This window comes from Nanorana parkeri, unplaced genomic scaffold (assembly GCF_000935625.1).
Source record: "Nanorana parkeri isolate BGI_ZX_2015 unplaced genomic scaffold, ASM93562v1 scaffold1320, whole genome shotgun sequence".
In the NCBI taxonomy this organism is placed as follows: Eukaryota; Metazoa; Chordata; class Amphibia; order Anura; family Dicroglossidae; genus Nanorana; species Nanorana parkeri.
Genome location: NW_017307588.1, coordinates 138,583 through 153,025, shown reverse-complemented (window position 1 = coordinate 153,025; position 14,443 = coordinate 138,583). Strand labels below are relative to the sequence as shown.

At 45.5% G+C, this 14,443-nt stretch overlaps 1 protein-coding gene across 1 annotated transcript in view; it reads right to left on the bottom strand.

Moving 5' to 3' along the window:
* The window catches only part of MYO15A (myosin XVA), an 87,880-nt gene extending 73,999 nt beyond the window's left edge, over nucleotides 1-13,881 (bottom strand). Inside the window, exons 1-7 of the mRNA XM_018569305.1 lie at nucleotides 13,716-13,881; nucleotides 11,376-13,412; nucleotides 11,032-11,181; nucleotides 8,884-9,470; nucleotides 3,602-3,684; nucleotides 2,886-2,949; nucleotides 2,693-2,802 (exon numbers count right to left, since the gene is read on the bottom strand). Of these exons, the coding sequence (XP_018424807.1) occupies nucleotides 2,693-2,802; nucleotides 2,886-2,949; nucleotides 3,602-3,684; nucleotides 8,884-9,470; nucleotides 11,032-11,181; nucleotides 11,376-13,412; nucleotides 13,716-13,881 (3,197 nt within the window). The remainder of the gene's footprint in view (nucleotides 1-2,692; nucleotides 2,803-2,885; nucleotides 2,950-3,601; nucleotides 3,685-8,883; nucleotides 9,471-11,031; nucleotides 11,182-11,375; nucleotides 13,413-13,715) is intronic.
* Nucleotides 13,882-14,443: the final 562 nt, after the last annotated feature.

The window sequence follows — 14,443 nt, the reverse complement described above, 5'->3', positions numbered from 1 at the left end:
GCCGGCTCCATGCTCCTTCGTCATGAGGTGACGCGGGAGCATGAAGCCGGCTTCCCAACCAATCAGAAAGCTGGGCGCCGCGTCATTACACGGCGCCTGGCTTCCTGATTGGCCAGCTTCCGACCAATCAGGAAGCCGGGCAGCACGTCATTACACGCTGCCCAGCTTCCTGATTGGCTGGGAAGCCGGCTCCATGCTTACATCAGGAAGCTGGGCAGCGTGTAATGACGTGCTGTCCGGCTTCCTGATACCGGAAGTATCGAGCTAGGCATCAGATCATTTGGCTGAGTGCAAGTATTTGCCCAAATACTCGGCACCGATACCGATACTAGTATCGGTATCGGTGCATCCCTAGTTATAACTCTTCCTTACTCTATACAAAACAAAAAAATGGCTTTAATTCTACTTAAATGGAAAATAAATGAAAAAAAATCAAAGAGGAAGAGTTAGATGTCTGTCAATGGTTGCATCAGGAGGGGCGGAGCTGGGAGATCTGCTGGAATTCCTAAAGATAAAAGATGGAGGATGGCAATTTCGCTGAAAAATTGATTCAGGTGGGTTGACATGTCATGTGATGTATTATAACGAATGTAGGACCTTTTGCAAAAATAGACTTGATAGGCTGATAGAAGCTGGTATCTGGTTGGCTGCACATTTATAGTGTGTCTATGGCCAAAAACTAAATATAAATCTGTATTTCTATATTGAATCCCCATAAGTTCTCTCCCACTCCAATAGAAGATTGTAAACGTCCTCATTGAAGTTGCCCATAGAATGAACTTCCTCAATGCACTGACACCATTTCACTCATTTCCTTGTGTCACCATTGTAACTAAGAGTAATCATAGAGGCTCACTGGCACACACAAAGAAAAGTTCTAATATCAATATCTCGTTGATATGTTTATTTGAAGACATTCACGTCATGTCATCAGAAGCTAACGTTTCGGGACCTCGCAGGGACCTTTCATCAGAGCAACATGTAGTATATTAGGATTGAAGTAGATATATTAGGGGTATATTTTGGGTGTATGCTTATGTAGTGCAGAGAATTATTTTGGCTGATAATATTTAACACACCTATGCTAACTAGGTTTTTATTGTGTAAGTTTATTGACCAGCTGACCATCCTGTTTTCTTGATTGTACACAATGGAACAGCTGTATGGAATTTGTTCAAAACCTGTTTAGTTAACTAACATCAAAGGGGTAATAAGACCAGCCAATCAGAAATCCTTTCAGTGTTAGTGAATGGCACTAAACTGTATATGAATTCAGAACCTAAAGTGGCTAAAAGGTTCAGAGTCATAAAGGGAGAGGCATAGGTGCATATATAGAGATTGGAAAAATATGCTGGGTAGATAGAGTGGGTCCTTATGGAACGTTTGTCATCTGAAGCCTAGATATTTTATTTTGATTAATACTGTCGGACTGTTTCTGTTCATCTGTTTCTTCGATCCAATTAAACGCTACTCTCTGTAAAAGAATTGAGGTTGTCTGGATATTTTCTGAAGATCCAACTTTCACAACGCACTTAAATATAAATATATATTTGGGTATTTATATATTTATATACCCGCGATATTATATCACTACACAACATAGCGGCTGATGAAGCGTCCCTGCGAGGTCCCGAAACCTTAGCTTCTGGCGACATGACGTGACAGTCTTCAAATAAACATCAACGAGAGGAGGTGCGGGGGGGGTGCGGCATTGGACCGAACGCCCGACAGTATCAGGAGAGAGGAGGGGACCAGGCGGCATACCTTATCCCGCTGGGTGACTGTCCCCTCCTCTCTCTGCCGGCGTCCATCACTAAGATGGCCGCCGGCAGGTATCAGAATACTGCCGTGCGTGATGACGTCATTGCGCACGTGCGTGGTGACGTCACGCGCATGCGCAGTGACATCTCGGCGGGGTGACACTCGGTTACCGCTCCGGGTGTCACCCAGCCTCGGGACACCCCTGATAACTCTGAGCTTTGCACAGCGCCATCTGTGCGATCTCCATGAGCAGCACTAATATTGCGAGGTTGTCAGGCCGTAAGGTGTGCAGGTGGTTCTTGGAAACAATTGTAACTAAGTCAGCCATCAGAACGACGACTCAACATCTGAACTTCCCAAATAAAAACTTAACGTCTGAACAATGTAACATTATAATTGCTTGCTGGAAGCAATGCAGGATGGGATCTGTAGTATTGAGAAATGGAGATTGCATCACATCAAGCAGCAGGGAAAGAGACGCAAAGCACACTGGGAATCCAGGAAGTTGTTGGAAGTGATGGGCAGACGGAAGGCGGCACTCACTACATAAAAGGGATTTTTAAGTAAGCTTTGATTGTTTTATCAGACACATCTCCAGTATGTATTCCTATTACACTGCTGATGTTATAACAGGAGAGGGTATGCCAGGACTTTACAACTCCTTTAACTCTCTGTGCAATTCTTGAAGCGAACATTTAAGGCTCCAATATAGTGCTGATGGCTGGCATTGCCTGACTCCCAGACATGGAGCCCAGTTCCGGGACCAGCAAGTGTTCCCATGACATGCCTGTCCCCAGAACTGTCACAACTCCATGGCAGCCTCCAGCACTGAATGGCAGCCTCAGCTCTCTATGTATTAAAGTTACCCAGACAGGTCACCTTTGTATCATGCGGAGCAATTTGTCCGAGATATTTCATAGCATGAACTTACGGAGGATTTTCTCCCAGGGCTCTCCCTTCGTAGTGCAGCACATGGTCCGTCCCATAAATATTCAGCATCTTGTAAGGGTTTAAGGAGATGAGGATGCTACCAATAAATGTCTGGGAGGGGGGCGGAGAAAGCAGATGTTAATATCGACGTGGCGGCAATCCATAAGAATGAAGATATGGACATGGCTACTCACATAGATCAGATCTCGATCAAACCTCTTATGGAGGTTGTTAAGAACTGACAATTCCTGTAGATCCCTGCAAGAAAAAAACAACACAATCAATGCATATGGATACAATTTACAATTCTAGATGATGGTCACATGCAGTGATTTAATTTTGTGTGTTACAGATAGCACAGGGTACAAGTTTACCCTGAGCACTGGCTCTAATATCCTGTTTTAGGGGGCTCCTTTCCCTTGCAGGGTCCTATGGAGCCACCCTTGTGTGTGCTAGTAAGCTGTATGTGTCTCCACAAACATACAGGCACTGCAAACAACTTCCCTCCCCCCTGTTCCTCCCCTCCTCCTTCCTTCTCCCTTATCCAAGCTAGTAGATGAACAGCTACTCTGTCCCTTGTGATCTTGTACTGGACAGGAAGTTCAGGCAAATGGAGCAGAGAGAGTTGGAGCTGCTCTGAAATATGTTGAATGTGCAGTAAGTGTTCAGCAATATATTTTTGTATGATCTGAATTCGTTTTTAAACCAAAGAGTGTTTACAACTACTCTAATATACCCAGGAAAATTAAGCAAGCCTTCAACTATAACCTTTTCCCTTGCTCTTACTATCCCCCGAGACTTGTACTGGAATGTACTAAAAGCTCTGCCAGTTTATATTTGTTTTTGCTATGTGACGAAGCCTTCTGCACGTGTCTTTAGTTCTATATCATCAACATACAGAAACACTTACTCCAGCTGTGTCATATCCTGGACAACATTCTCATCCTGCTCTTGGCTCGGCCCCGGGTACTGCGAGCTCCGCATGGGCTGCATCTGGCAAGAACCAATGACAAAACGATATGAAATGGAGACATTTTTGTATTCTTTCAGTGTAACTCTCCTCTCTGCTCTTCTGTTTGCAGTCATATCCATGTATAATTGACGTTGCAGAAAGAAGGTCATTGCAGCCATCTACTTCCGATATATGATGGGGGCCCCAGCCAGGGCTAGGCTGTGTTTACTCCCTACCCACCATGCCATGTCTTCTGCTGCCCCCTCCCTACCCCATTCAACTGGCTAGCATTAAGCTGGCCATACACTGCTTGAATTTCAGCCTTTTCCTGGGCCTGTCTGCACCCCTCTACCACCTCCCCAACAATCGGCTTTTGTCAAAGGAGCCGGTCCAAAAATTCTCATATGAACAGCGGCTGCATCCAATCAGGTTCAGTCGCTCTTCTGGTTTGCAACAGCCGCTGACCAGCAATAGTCGCCAGCAAGGATTCCTCTATCCACAGTGTTTAGTATGAATGGAGGGGCGAATCGATGGCCCTGCGGGATGAACGAGAGAGATTCACAGCATGTATGGCCACCTTTACTATCACAAGATCAGATTTCACAAGACACACCGGGGGGGAATGAATCAAAACTGAAGCCGATGGAATCCGGAGCAGTTGCCCACGGCAACCAATCAGCTTCCATTTTCAGTTTGTTCAGTTAAGATTTGAAAATGAAAGTGGGAATCTGATCAGTTGCCATGGGCAACTGCTCCGGGTTCCATTGGTTCCAGTTTTGATAAATTCCACTCAGTGTTTTTTTCCGAGCCAAGATGTCGGCACTGTTAGATGTCGGAGCTGAGAAAACTGCGCTGGACACTTTCCGCACTAATGAGGTAAAGTGTTTGCAGTTTGGAAGGGCCAAATCTTGCATTGTTTTCTTTAGTTTTGGATAGCAATACGAAGAAAAGGATGTCTGTGTCTCTGCTGAGGAGATTCACCCTCCTGACAGACCGTTCAGGAACAGGAGGTGAGGAGAAATCTACCAATGGGGACACCTGCCTTTTCTCCAGGCAAAGGCAACTTCGGCACTCCATCTGTTGCAGAACTACAACTCCCATGAGGCATTGCAAGAATCTGACAGCTACAGGCATGACTCCCAGAGGCAGATGCATGATGGGACTTGTTGTTTCACCTCAGCTGAACGGGGGCCAAGGTTGCCTACCCCTGACCGACTTTATCCAAAACAAAAAAAAGAAATGTGGGGTTTAGATATATGCAAGATGACTGAACTACCATTAATGTGTAGGCGGCATCTTGTGGAGGGGCAGCAGGCACAGCGGCACAATGTTTGCAGTGTGCCTGCTGCCCTCTTTCTGGCCGGAGCGTCCCAGGTTGCTAAGAGCTAGATAAGGAGATGTGTAAGGAAACTATACATCTCTCCACCCAACTCTTAGCAACCTGGGACTCTCTTCCCGGCATCACGCTGAGCTCCTGGCAACCAGTGACATCTCTGGTTGCCAGGGGCTGGGCAGGACGCTGGCCAGAGCATCCCAGGTTGCTAAGAGCCGGGTGGGGAAATGTGTAAGGGTCATGATGCTGGACTTGCTGCAGCCAGGAAATACAGAGGGTTCTATCTAACTTGCTGCAGCTTATAATGCACATTGTAAGAAGCTCACAGTGTGCAGTGAAATTAGACTAAGCGATTCCAGGCCAGAGTTTGGCTTTAAATAACAACAGTGTGTACCGGAGACATGTAGTACACCGCCTCCGCTCTGACCTCTGCCAGCAGCACATCCAATTCCTAATTCAATACTTTCCTCCTGTCCTCACGCCGAGTATTTTTTTAATGGAATGCAAAGTGCATTGTGTCCTTGTAGAAATCAATGCAGGCTGAAACTGATAACTGGCGCAGGCTGGAGGGCAAGGTGGCACAGGGGGGCATCTGAGATCACGTCCTACTTCTCAACCCTTATCTGCAAGGTGATCCGCAGTTCATTGAACACAATGCACGCGCAATGAATGGAAGGGGGGGCATTATTAATAAATCCCGGAACATTTTAGCTGCTCGGTCAGTGTTTGGGCATCTATAACGGAAACTCAATTTATTTTGATTCAACGATCATGTGTGTTGGGAGTGGAAAATGGGGGCGCTTTATGCAATCCAAGTAGATCCGAACCCTAACCGGGTGACATTTTGTTTGCTAAGGCACCATGTATCACAAACAGGGCTGAGCTTGGGTTCAGAGGAAGGAAGCCATCAGTGGCGGCCCAATCAGCTGCAGCCGGGGCATTTCCCACCTCCACAGCTGCTTGTAAACAAAGGGACGGTATACTGGTGACTTCATTGACCTTATATGGCCACATGGCCATATTTGGACAATGATACTAAACCAACACAGCCACATGGCCATATATGGTCAATGATGTAATCACCATCCCTCCCCTTTGTTTACATGCAGCTGCGGGGAGGGAAATGCCCCGGGCCTAGCTGATTGGGCCAGCACTGTCCGGAGTATCGGAGCAATTTTTGCATTTTGCACACACATGCTAAAATCTGAATTTTTAGATAGAAAATTACTTAAAACCCCCAAACAATTATATATTTTCTGAAGGCTGAGGTTCTGGAGAATAAAAATGATAGCTGATTTTTTTATGTTGCACAATATTTGTGCAAATGTTTATCAAATTAATTTTTATGTTTTTATTTGTATTACTCTTATTATTTTTTACATTTTTCTTTTTTTCTTTCACTTAACGTCATTCAACAGGCCCCTGTATGATAGCATTTAGAGGTAACAGGTTCTCTTTATGGAGACATCAGGGGTCTATTAGACTCCTGATATCTTTCCTGCCCTCCCAATACACATGGTCAAGCGCAAGAGCACATTCACAGGCTGCTACAAGTGATCTGGCAGCTACTGGATAAAAAAAACAATACCAAGATCTTGGCTGCAGCAGCAGCAGCAGCAGCCGCGATCCTGGCATAACCACTTCAAAACCAGGACATACAGGTACATCATATGGCCCTGAAGTGGTTAACATACAATGCTTCTAGATCTTTAACCCTTTATTAGAACAGACGGTGTTCAAATCTAGTTTTAAAAAATGAGGAGATCGGCCAGCACAGCCTCACATTAACCTGCCCCAGCCCCCTCCTTGTAGTCCAAAGCTAAACTCAATACAGAGAACAATTTTTCTTAAAGAATAGAGCATGTATGGTGCAAGCAGCAGTTGGAAAAAAAAAAGTTCTGCTATGTGAATGAGAAACAAGTAAAAATATAATGTAGGTGTTATCCCAATTTGACTGCAAAAGTGGATATACACTTTAAAGGAGAACTATGGAGTGAGTGCTTTTCACTCACCTCATAGTTCTAGCCGACCTGTGACAATGACACTGTCACAGGTCGGCTTAGTAGATCGGGAGGTGAGCGAACACATACCGCGTTCGCTCACCTCTCGATCCTGTCACGGCTCTCTGACGTGACAAGGGAGGGGCTGGATTCCCCCCTCCCCACTCCGATCCGCCAGTGCTGTCTGGTGGAACGGATGGGGGAGGGGGCGGGTACAGCTGGCTCTGCCTCTAGATAGGCAGAGCCAGCTGTCAGTCACGCAGCTGGGCGGATCCAGACATAATTGTCGGGATCCGCTTCAGCTGCGGCGTCTCAGTATACCGCGAGCAGCAGCTCGCGGTATACTGCGGCGTCTCAGTATACCGCGAGCTACAGTACATACAGTACAGTAACACTCGCGGTATACTGAGCTTAGGGTGACGGGAGGACGCTAGTTTGTATCCTCCCGTTACCCTAAGGAGAACTATGGGGAAAAGCCTTAACCCCATAGTTCTCCTTCAAGGCAGGGGTGGGCAACACCAGCTGTTGTGGAACTTCAAGTCCCATGAAGCACTGCAAGACTCTGACGGCCACAGGTATGACTCCCAGAGGCAGATGCATCTGCTACTCTATACTGGCTTTTGACATATATTTTTCACATTTACATAGGTTTGTCCTGTATTCCCATCAAACTGCACAGAGGAATAAAAGCAAAACACAGACCGGTTTCAAACTGAACTTAAAGAAGGACTCTAATAAAAAAATATAAATATTTTAAAGCTTTGGTTAAAATTCAGATTTTTATTGCCTACATTGTCCTATCAGTGAGAGTTTCCTGACCCGGAAACACAACAGTGAGGAAGTGAGTGAAAATCTCTCCACGCTAAGGGGCAAGCCCACCTTTGGCAGTTATCACTAGAACAGGTGTCCCCAATCCCATTGGAAGCTTTGCCCTCTGCTCCTGTTACAGTGACAACTATAAATTCATCTGTCATCTCTCACCTTCTGCCTCAGTTATAGAACCTGTATTTGGTCTCAGAAAAGGTGGCCGGATCATTCCTATTGGAAATCGTCATAAGGGTGAATGTCACCAACAAGGACCAGGCTGCAATAAGAACCGAGGTGTTAACCCTTCCATGCTACTTTCTAAACTAGAGGTTTGGGCTGGAGTTCTACTTTAAATCATCTTAAAAGCCTGAGAACACCGACATTAAACATGTTACTCTTCATTAAACAATTATTCAAAATGAGCGTCCATAGACGTGGAATCTGTAATACAGGGAAAGGGTTTTTGGGGTACAAGGGACCCGTTTGGAAACCCAGAGACCTTTGAAAGCAGTTCAGTCCTGGAGCCATAACTGTCCAGGGTCATTGGCAATGATGATCAGTGAAGAAGACTCCAAACAGCTGAGCACATGGATCAAATACATACGTGGGAGCTAATTAGCTGCTAAAGGCTTTGTATTTCTGTTTATCCAGTCCTGAGATTCACACAGTCCTGGCACAGAGCACAGCCCTCTAGCAGGGCAGGAGAAGTGTGAATGGACCCTTACTCTCCCTGGATGGAGAGATAGATAGATGATAGATAGATAGATAGATAGATAGATAGATAGATAGATAGATAGATAGATAGATAATCTCAGTCAGCTGACTGCCCCCCTCTTTTATTATGGAGTGATCATTTATAAATGGTGGGAGAAATGAATGAACCTTGTCTGCTTAGCCAACCAGCTGTCACTTTTATTCCCATTAGTACTGAGCTTTGGATGGGAGAAGTCAGAGTACTGATCACTGCAATACATAGCAGTTTTCCTTCACACAATTTTCCATACACATTTATGTTCCTCTCTGGAATGTCTGACCTCCTAGGTGTAACAATCATATATAGTACATGGTACGGGTTAAATGGGAAATAAAAGAGATCTTACCTTGTCATCAAACTGCAGTCCGGGCCCTTTTCCAGCCATCTGCTGCCTGCCTCTCTGGGATCTCATGCTTCCATGTGCAAGGTAGCTGGCGACCTTTTCCTTGGCTCTGCGTGAGCCCCTTCTTAGTGTCTCAGTCCATGGTGGATGAATAGATGTGTTAGGGGCCCTTATACCGGGCATCCCCTGAAAGCTCCCTAAAGGTTGTCTCGGAAAGGGTGGCTTTCGTACGCTCCCCCGTAGGCTACCTCTAAGGCTACCCCGAGGACTACCCCGCCCTCTGAATGCATCCATTCTGTGAACTTGGGGCATTACTACAGCATATCTTCCCACAGGATCTTCAAAGTCGCCTTCGTAGAAGTCAGCTGGTGGTTTTGGAGGTCCATAACCCATTGGTGGTTGGTTTGGAGGTCCATAACCCATTGCTGGTTGTTTTGGAGGTCCATAACCCATTGCGGACTGTTTTGGAGGTCCATAACCCATTGCTGACTGTTTTGGAGGTCCATAACCCATTGCTGGTTGTTTTGGAGGTCCATAACCCATATATTGATCCCTTGGTTGAGGATACCTTGGATGAGAGTGGTTAGCACCTGCCAAAGTAGGAGAACCTCGGAATTCTAGATGGAAAGTGGATCCTGATTGTGGAGATTCGTGATTTGCTTGATTTAATGACTCAGCCATGAAACCACCTAAAGACTTAGGTGCAGGCTGTGGAGAAGGTGCCTTTCGACGGCTCATACTTCCAGCACAGGGCATGGGATTTTGATGTGGTGTTTGGTTAGGAGAGGGCTGCCAGTTATCCTGAGAGTGTGTTATATTCTGTGGTGGAGAAGAGAAAGATGGAGACTTTGGCCTATGCATACTACCTGCCATATGACCAAACTTCTTTACAAATGGATTTGAAGCTGCTTTTTCTGGAAGATGAGTAGCCATAGCACGTTCTTGTCTACCTAACAACTGTTGTGATGGTGGGGGACCTTGAGACATCCCTATAAGAGGCTGACCAACCCTTTTCCAAAAAGGACTTTTGGCCTCAGGAACTGAACTTGCTGGTGCTACCAATTCTGATGACTGCAAAGCATCCTGATTAGTGTCTCTGTTCATAAAGCGACTATTTCCTTGCATGTTCAGTGTTTGTGGTGGACGGTTCAAAGTGCCTTTGATACTGTTATGTCTACCCATCAAAGGTGACCTTGGCGGACTAGAGAAAGGAGGAGGTTGTGTAGGTGGCTCATTAAATTCACTGGGTGCGAAACGGCTGCTGCCTTGTTGGTTTAACATTTGAGAAGTTGGAGACTGTGATGGATGATTAAAAGTTCTTTTCATGCTGTTGTGCCTTGCCATCATAGGCGATTTTGCTGTATCTGAGAATGAAACAGGCCGAGAGGGAACCTCATTGAATTCACTGGGCATCATAGGTCTACTTCCTTGTCTATTTAAGACTGGGGAGGATGGGAATTGTGGTGGACGGTTCAGTGTTCCTTTAATGCTGTTATGACGCCCCATCATTGGTGATCTGGGTCTATCAGGGAATGGAAGAGATTGAGATGTATCATTGTATTCCCTGGAATTTTCACTTCCTTGCCTGGGCAGGGTGCTTGGCACTTGTCTAGGTGGATACAAATTAGATGAACGACTGTCATGTCTCCTCAATAAGGGTGACCTTGGCTGTTCAGATGGGGCGCCGACTGCGCCATACATATTTCCTTTTCTTTGGGCTGTTTGCTGTGGTGGGTTATTGTTTTCTCTGTATGGTGACATATCTGCCATTGACCCTCTGGGTGAAGGTGGATTTAGTGATTTCATCTCACTGGTGCGCCTAAGGTTTTTCATAAATGGATTCATTGTTGGACTTTTAGGTGGACCTTTCGTTATCTCCTCATCATTTATTTGTCTTCTCCCAATACCAGGAGATCTCTGGTGGGCGAATTGGTTTTCAGTTTTAAATTTGGAACCGTGAGGTGACATCTTTATGGGCTGTGATGAAGGTGGTGACTGAAACTCTTTATTTCTGATGCTGCCAATCCTTTGAAGAAGTGGACTTGATTTGGGTGAGGCTGTGCTGGCATGTGCTTGGATATCTTCTCTGGTTCTCATTCTTTGGACCTGCAAAGTGTTAGGACCAGCACTTGTGTTTCTTAAAGTTCCTACAGGAGATGGAGTTGGAGTAATAGAGTTTGAAGCCCAATGTGTTGTCCTTGTTGGAGAAGGAGGCCTTTGAAAATGAGCTTTGTTCATTGGAGGTGAAGGTGAACGATCTCTCTGTCTGAACGAAGAACCTGGCTGGAGTGGTCCAGGCTGCTTTTGGCCAAGAATAATGGATTTGTTCAGGCCAAATGAATTTGTAGATGGCTTTGGAGAAACAGGCCTCTGTCTTGTTGAAAGGTTTGGTGATGGAGGCATAGCGACATCTTGTGGTTTCTTATTAAACCTTGGATGCATGTGTGGTGATGGGGGATATTTTGACTGCTCTAAAGAAGAGTTTGCGTCATTACTATTGTTGTTAGATGTTAAAACCCCATTTGTTCTTGGGAAATTTGATGTGTTCATTCCAGTCAACTTGTGGCCAAATCGTTTATGGTATGGTAAAGGAGAGGACCTCTCATTGTCTAAATCTCTTTGCAAGGCTTCTAGTTGCCGCATCATAGGTTGTTCAGCATCGTGGTAATTATCGATGGGGCTCGGGATTCTAACATGTTTTACAGGTGGTTGTGGAGAAGGTGCTCTGGCAAAGGAAGTATCTGCAAATGGATTTCTAGGTGGTGGAGAAACAGGGTGCCTTTGTGATTGACTATCATTGCGCTTTAAGATTGGCTTAGGAAGTGTCCTTTTCATAAACTGTCCTAATGGACTACCAAATGCTCTAGGGGAGTAGTCCTGAGAATCCGACTCTTGGTAATAGTCTTGAGGGGGGTTTAATTTTCTTCCCATTGGTTTTGATGAAAGCAGCTTTTGAACACCTCTTGCATACTGCTGACCATAGCTTCTTTGGGCTGACTTTGCAAAAAGGGATTTTGCAGCAGACTGTCTTGAATGTTCAGGCTGCCGACGGCCTAACAATGGCTCGTCTTCTCCTTCTTCTTCCTCTTCTTCATCATAATCTGTAAACGATATATGAGGAGATGGAGGCAATGGAACATCTAGTCTCTCTCGGCCAAAAAGTTTTACCTGAGGTCTTGGAAACAGCTTATATTTCCTGTTTCGGGATAAAATAGCAGAATTTTCATCTTCCATATCCTGACCATCAAATTGGTCACTGTATTCTGGCATTGCACATGAGTCCTCATGTTCTATTATGTAATCCAAGGGTTGGGCATAGGGGTTTAAAGGTTCTGCATATGGGGATGTACTGTAGGTACCTCGACCCATTATACCAAATGCATTGTAATCATCTGCTTCTTCCATTTCAGAATACGGATCTTGTCCATTGAAGTATTCGTATGAGTCATCTTCATTTTCACTTTGGTCATAAGGATTCAGTGGATCCCCTGAATAGTCTATTGCAGTTTCATCATAGCCATAAGAAGAATAGGCAGTCTGTGGGTGATGGACGTCAGCCTCATAATCAAAATAGTTATTCTGACTTTTAAGGAGATGACTCTCCTCGTCGTAATATTCCATGTTCTCCTGATATGAAGTGTAATCTTCTTCCATAGGGTACCCAGAATAGTCATAATATTCCTCATCTGTTCCACAATATTGGGTATACTGTCCATCTTGGTCATAGGGATAGTCATATTCCTCATTAGGATATCCATAATTATCAAGCCCGTATTCCTCATCTTGGTAATCATAATAGCCAGCTGATGGGTCATCATGCCTCCCTGGTCCACTTTGCAGGTATCTTTGAGTTGGAAATCGCTGGTGTCGGTAGGCTTCAGAGTTCTTAGGATGACCATATACATCCTCATTTTGGCCATAGAACCTGTGAGCACCAGGGAACCGATTTATGTTGGCCCTGTATCTTTGAAGCTCCTCCTCTGAAGGAAAAGGCAGTTTCTGGACACCCATTCTAGTCAGCCAATCATCCTGTATAGCTTTCTCGTCATGGAAATGCCTGTTTTTCCTGGACAGAAATCTTTTGGTTAACCAACTCGCAGCTGCAGACACTTTAGTAAGCACTTTAGCTTTAGGTTTGAACTTTAACTTAGCCTTCTTCCTATTAAAAAGGCCTCCAAACAGCTTACTCGGGCCTTTTTTGTCTTGCGGTTCTGTTTTTGGAGCATTGCCCCCCAATCTGATAAGCATAAACGAAGGCTTCGGTTTGGAGCTATCGGGTGGTTTTGGCAGTTGCTTCTTTGACGTTCTCTTTAAACCCATCATGAGCTTTGAAGTATTTTTCAGCATGGCTGCTGACTTCTTTTTCTTATCCAACATTGATGAAGCAGCAAACTTTTTCCTGAAGCCCATGAAGAGTTTCGAGGCCGCTTTAAAATTCCCCTTTTTGGATGGTCTTGGCCTCAGTTGCTTAAATTTCATAAACAGTTTTGAGGTTGTCTTTAAGCTCCTCTTCTTCTTGGCTGGGGGAGGTGGTTTTTTGGTCAGTCCCGCCATGGCTTTTGTGGCCCCCTTCAGCTGAGCCCTTGTGATATCCTTCCTCCCCTCCCTAGGTTTGGGATCCAAGGCAGCAGCTGCTGCTCCCTTTGCCATCCCCTTGTTCATGCCAGCCATTGCCTTAGAAGCCCCTTTTAAGGCCGCCACACCCTTCTCTCTACCTCTCCTACCTCTTGCTGGTGGAATCTCTTCTTCCTCCTCCTCTTCCTCATTTTTGCTCTCTTCACTTTGCTCTTTGGCAACCTCTGGCTCAGAAACCTCTTCTTCCTCCTCGCTTATTTCTTTCTTTCCCTTCTTGGCATCCCTTCCCTTTTTCTTGTTGTCCTTTTCTTTATCTTTCCCTCCTTTTTTGTCATTCTTCCCCTTAGCCTCGCTCTTTGCAGGCGCAGGGGGCTCCTTCCCGCCACCTTTTTTTGCCGGCTTCGCATCACCTTTTTTGCCCCCCATGACGACAGCTTTCCAAGGTCATGCTAAAGTTCCCGTTTCACTCAAAGTTATATCCCAAAGTTTCTCGCCGGTTTAAGTCTGTCCACATCAGCGGCAGGCTGATATCACAGCGGGCAAACGGCAAGTCTGACACTCTGCGGAATTGAACGATCATGCTGTTAGGTGATACTCCAAAAAAAAAAGGACTCCAACAGTGACCTAGGTGCACCCAATGCCTTCACATTAATTAAGAGAAATACTCCAGCCTTCTAAGTTGCCATCAAAGCCATTCAAAATGCTCATGAATATAAAGCTCGCTGCGGAGCGAACATCTTCAGTTACCTCGCCAAGGTTGTAAAGTTATGACCCAGGAACACATCCTTGCCTCAAGCAGATGCTTCTTCCAAAGTGGTCTCTCTTGCTGAAATTCTCCCGGAAAGGTTGTAGATCCCGAGTGGGGAAAACAGCTAACCGATGCGCTGGATGCTCTCCGGTGAAAATCCAAATCGCGGCATTGCGAGCTGGAAGAAACTCTCCGGACACCGTCACAGAGTAGATGTGAGGCTTCTGCAGTCCCGGGAAG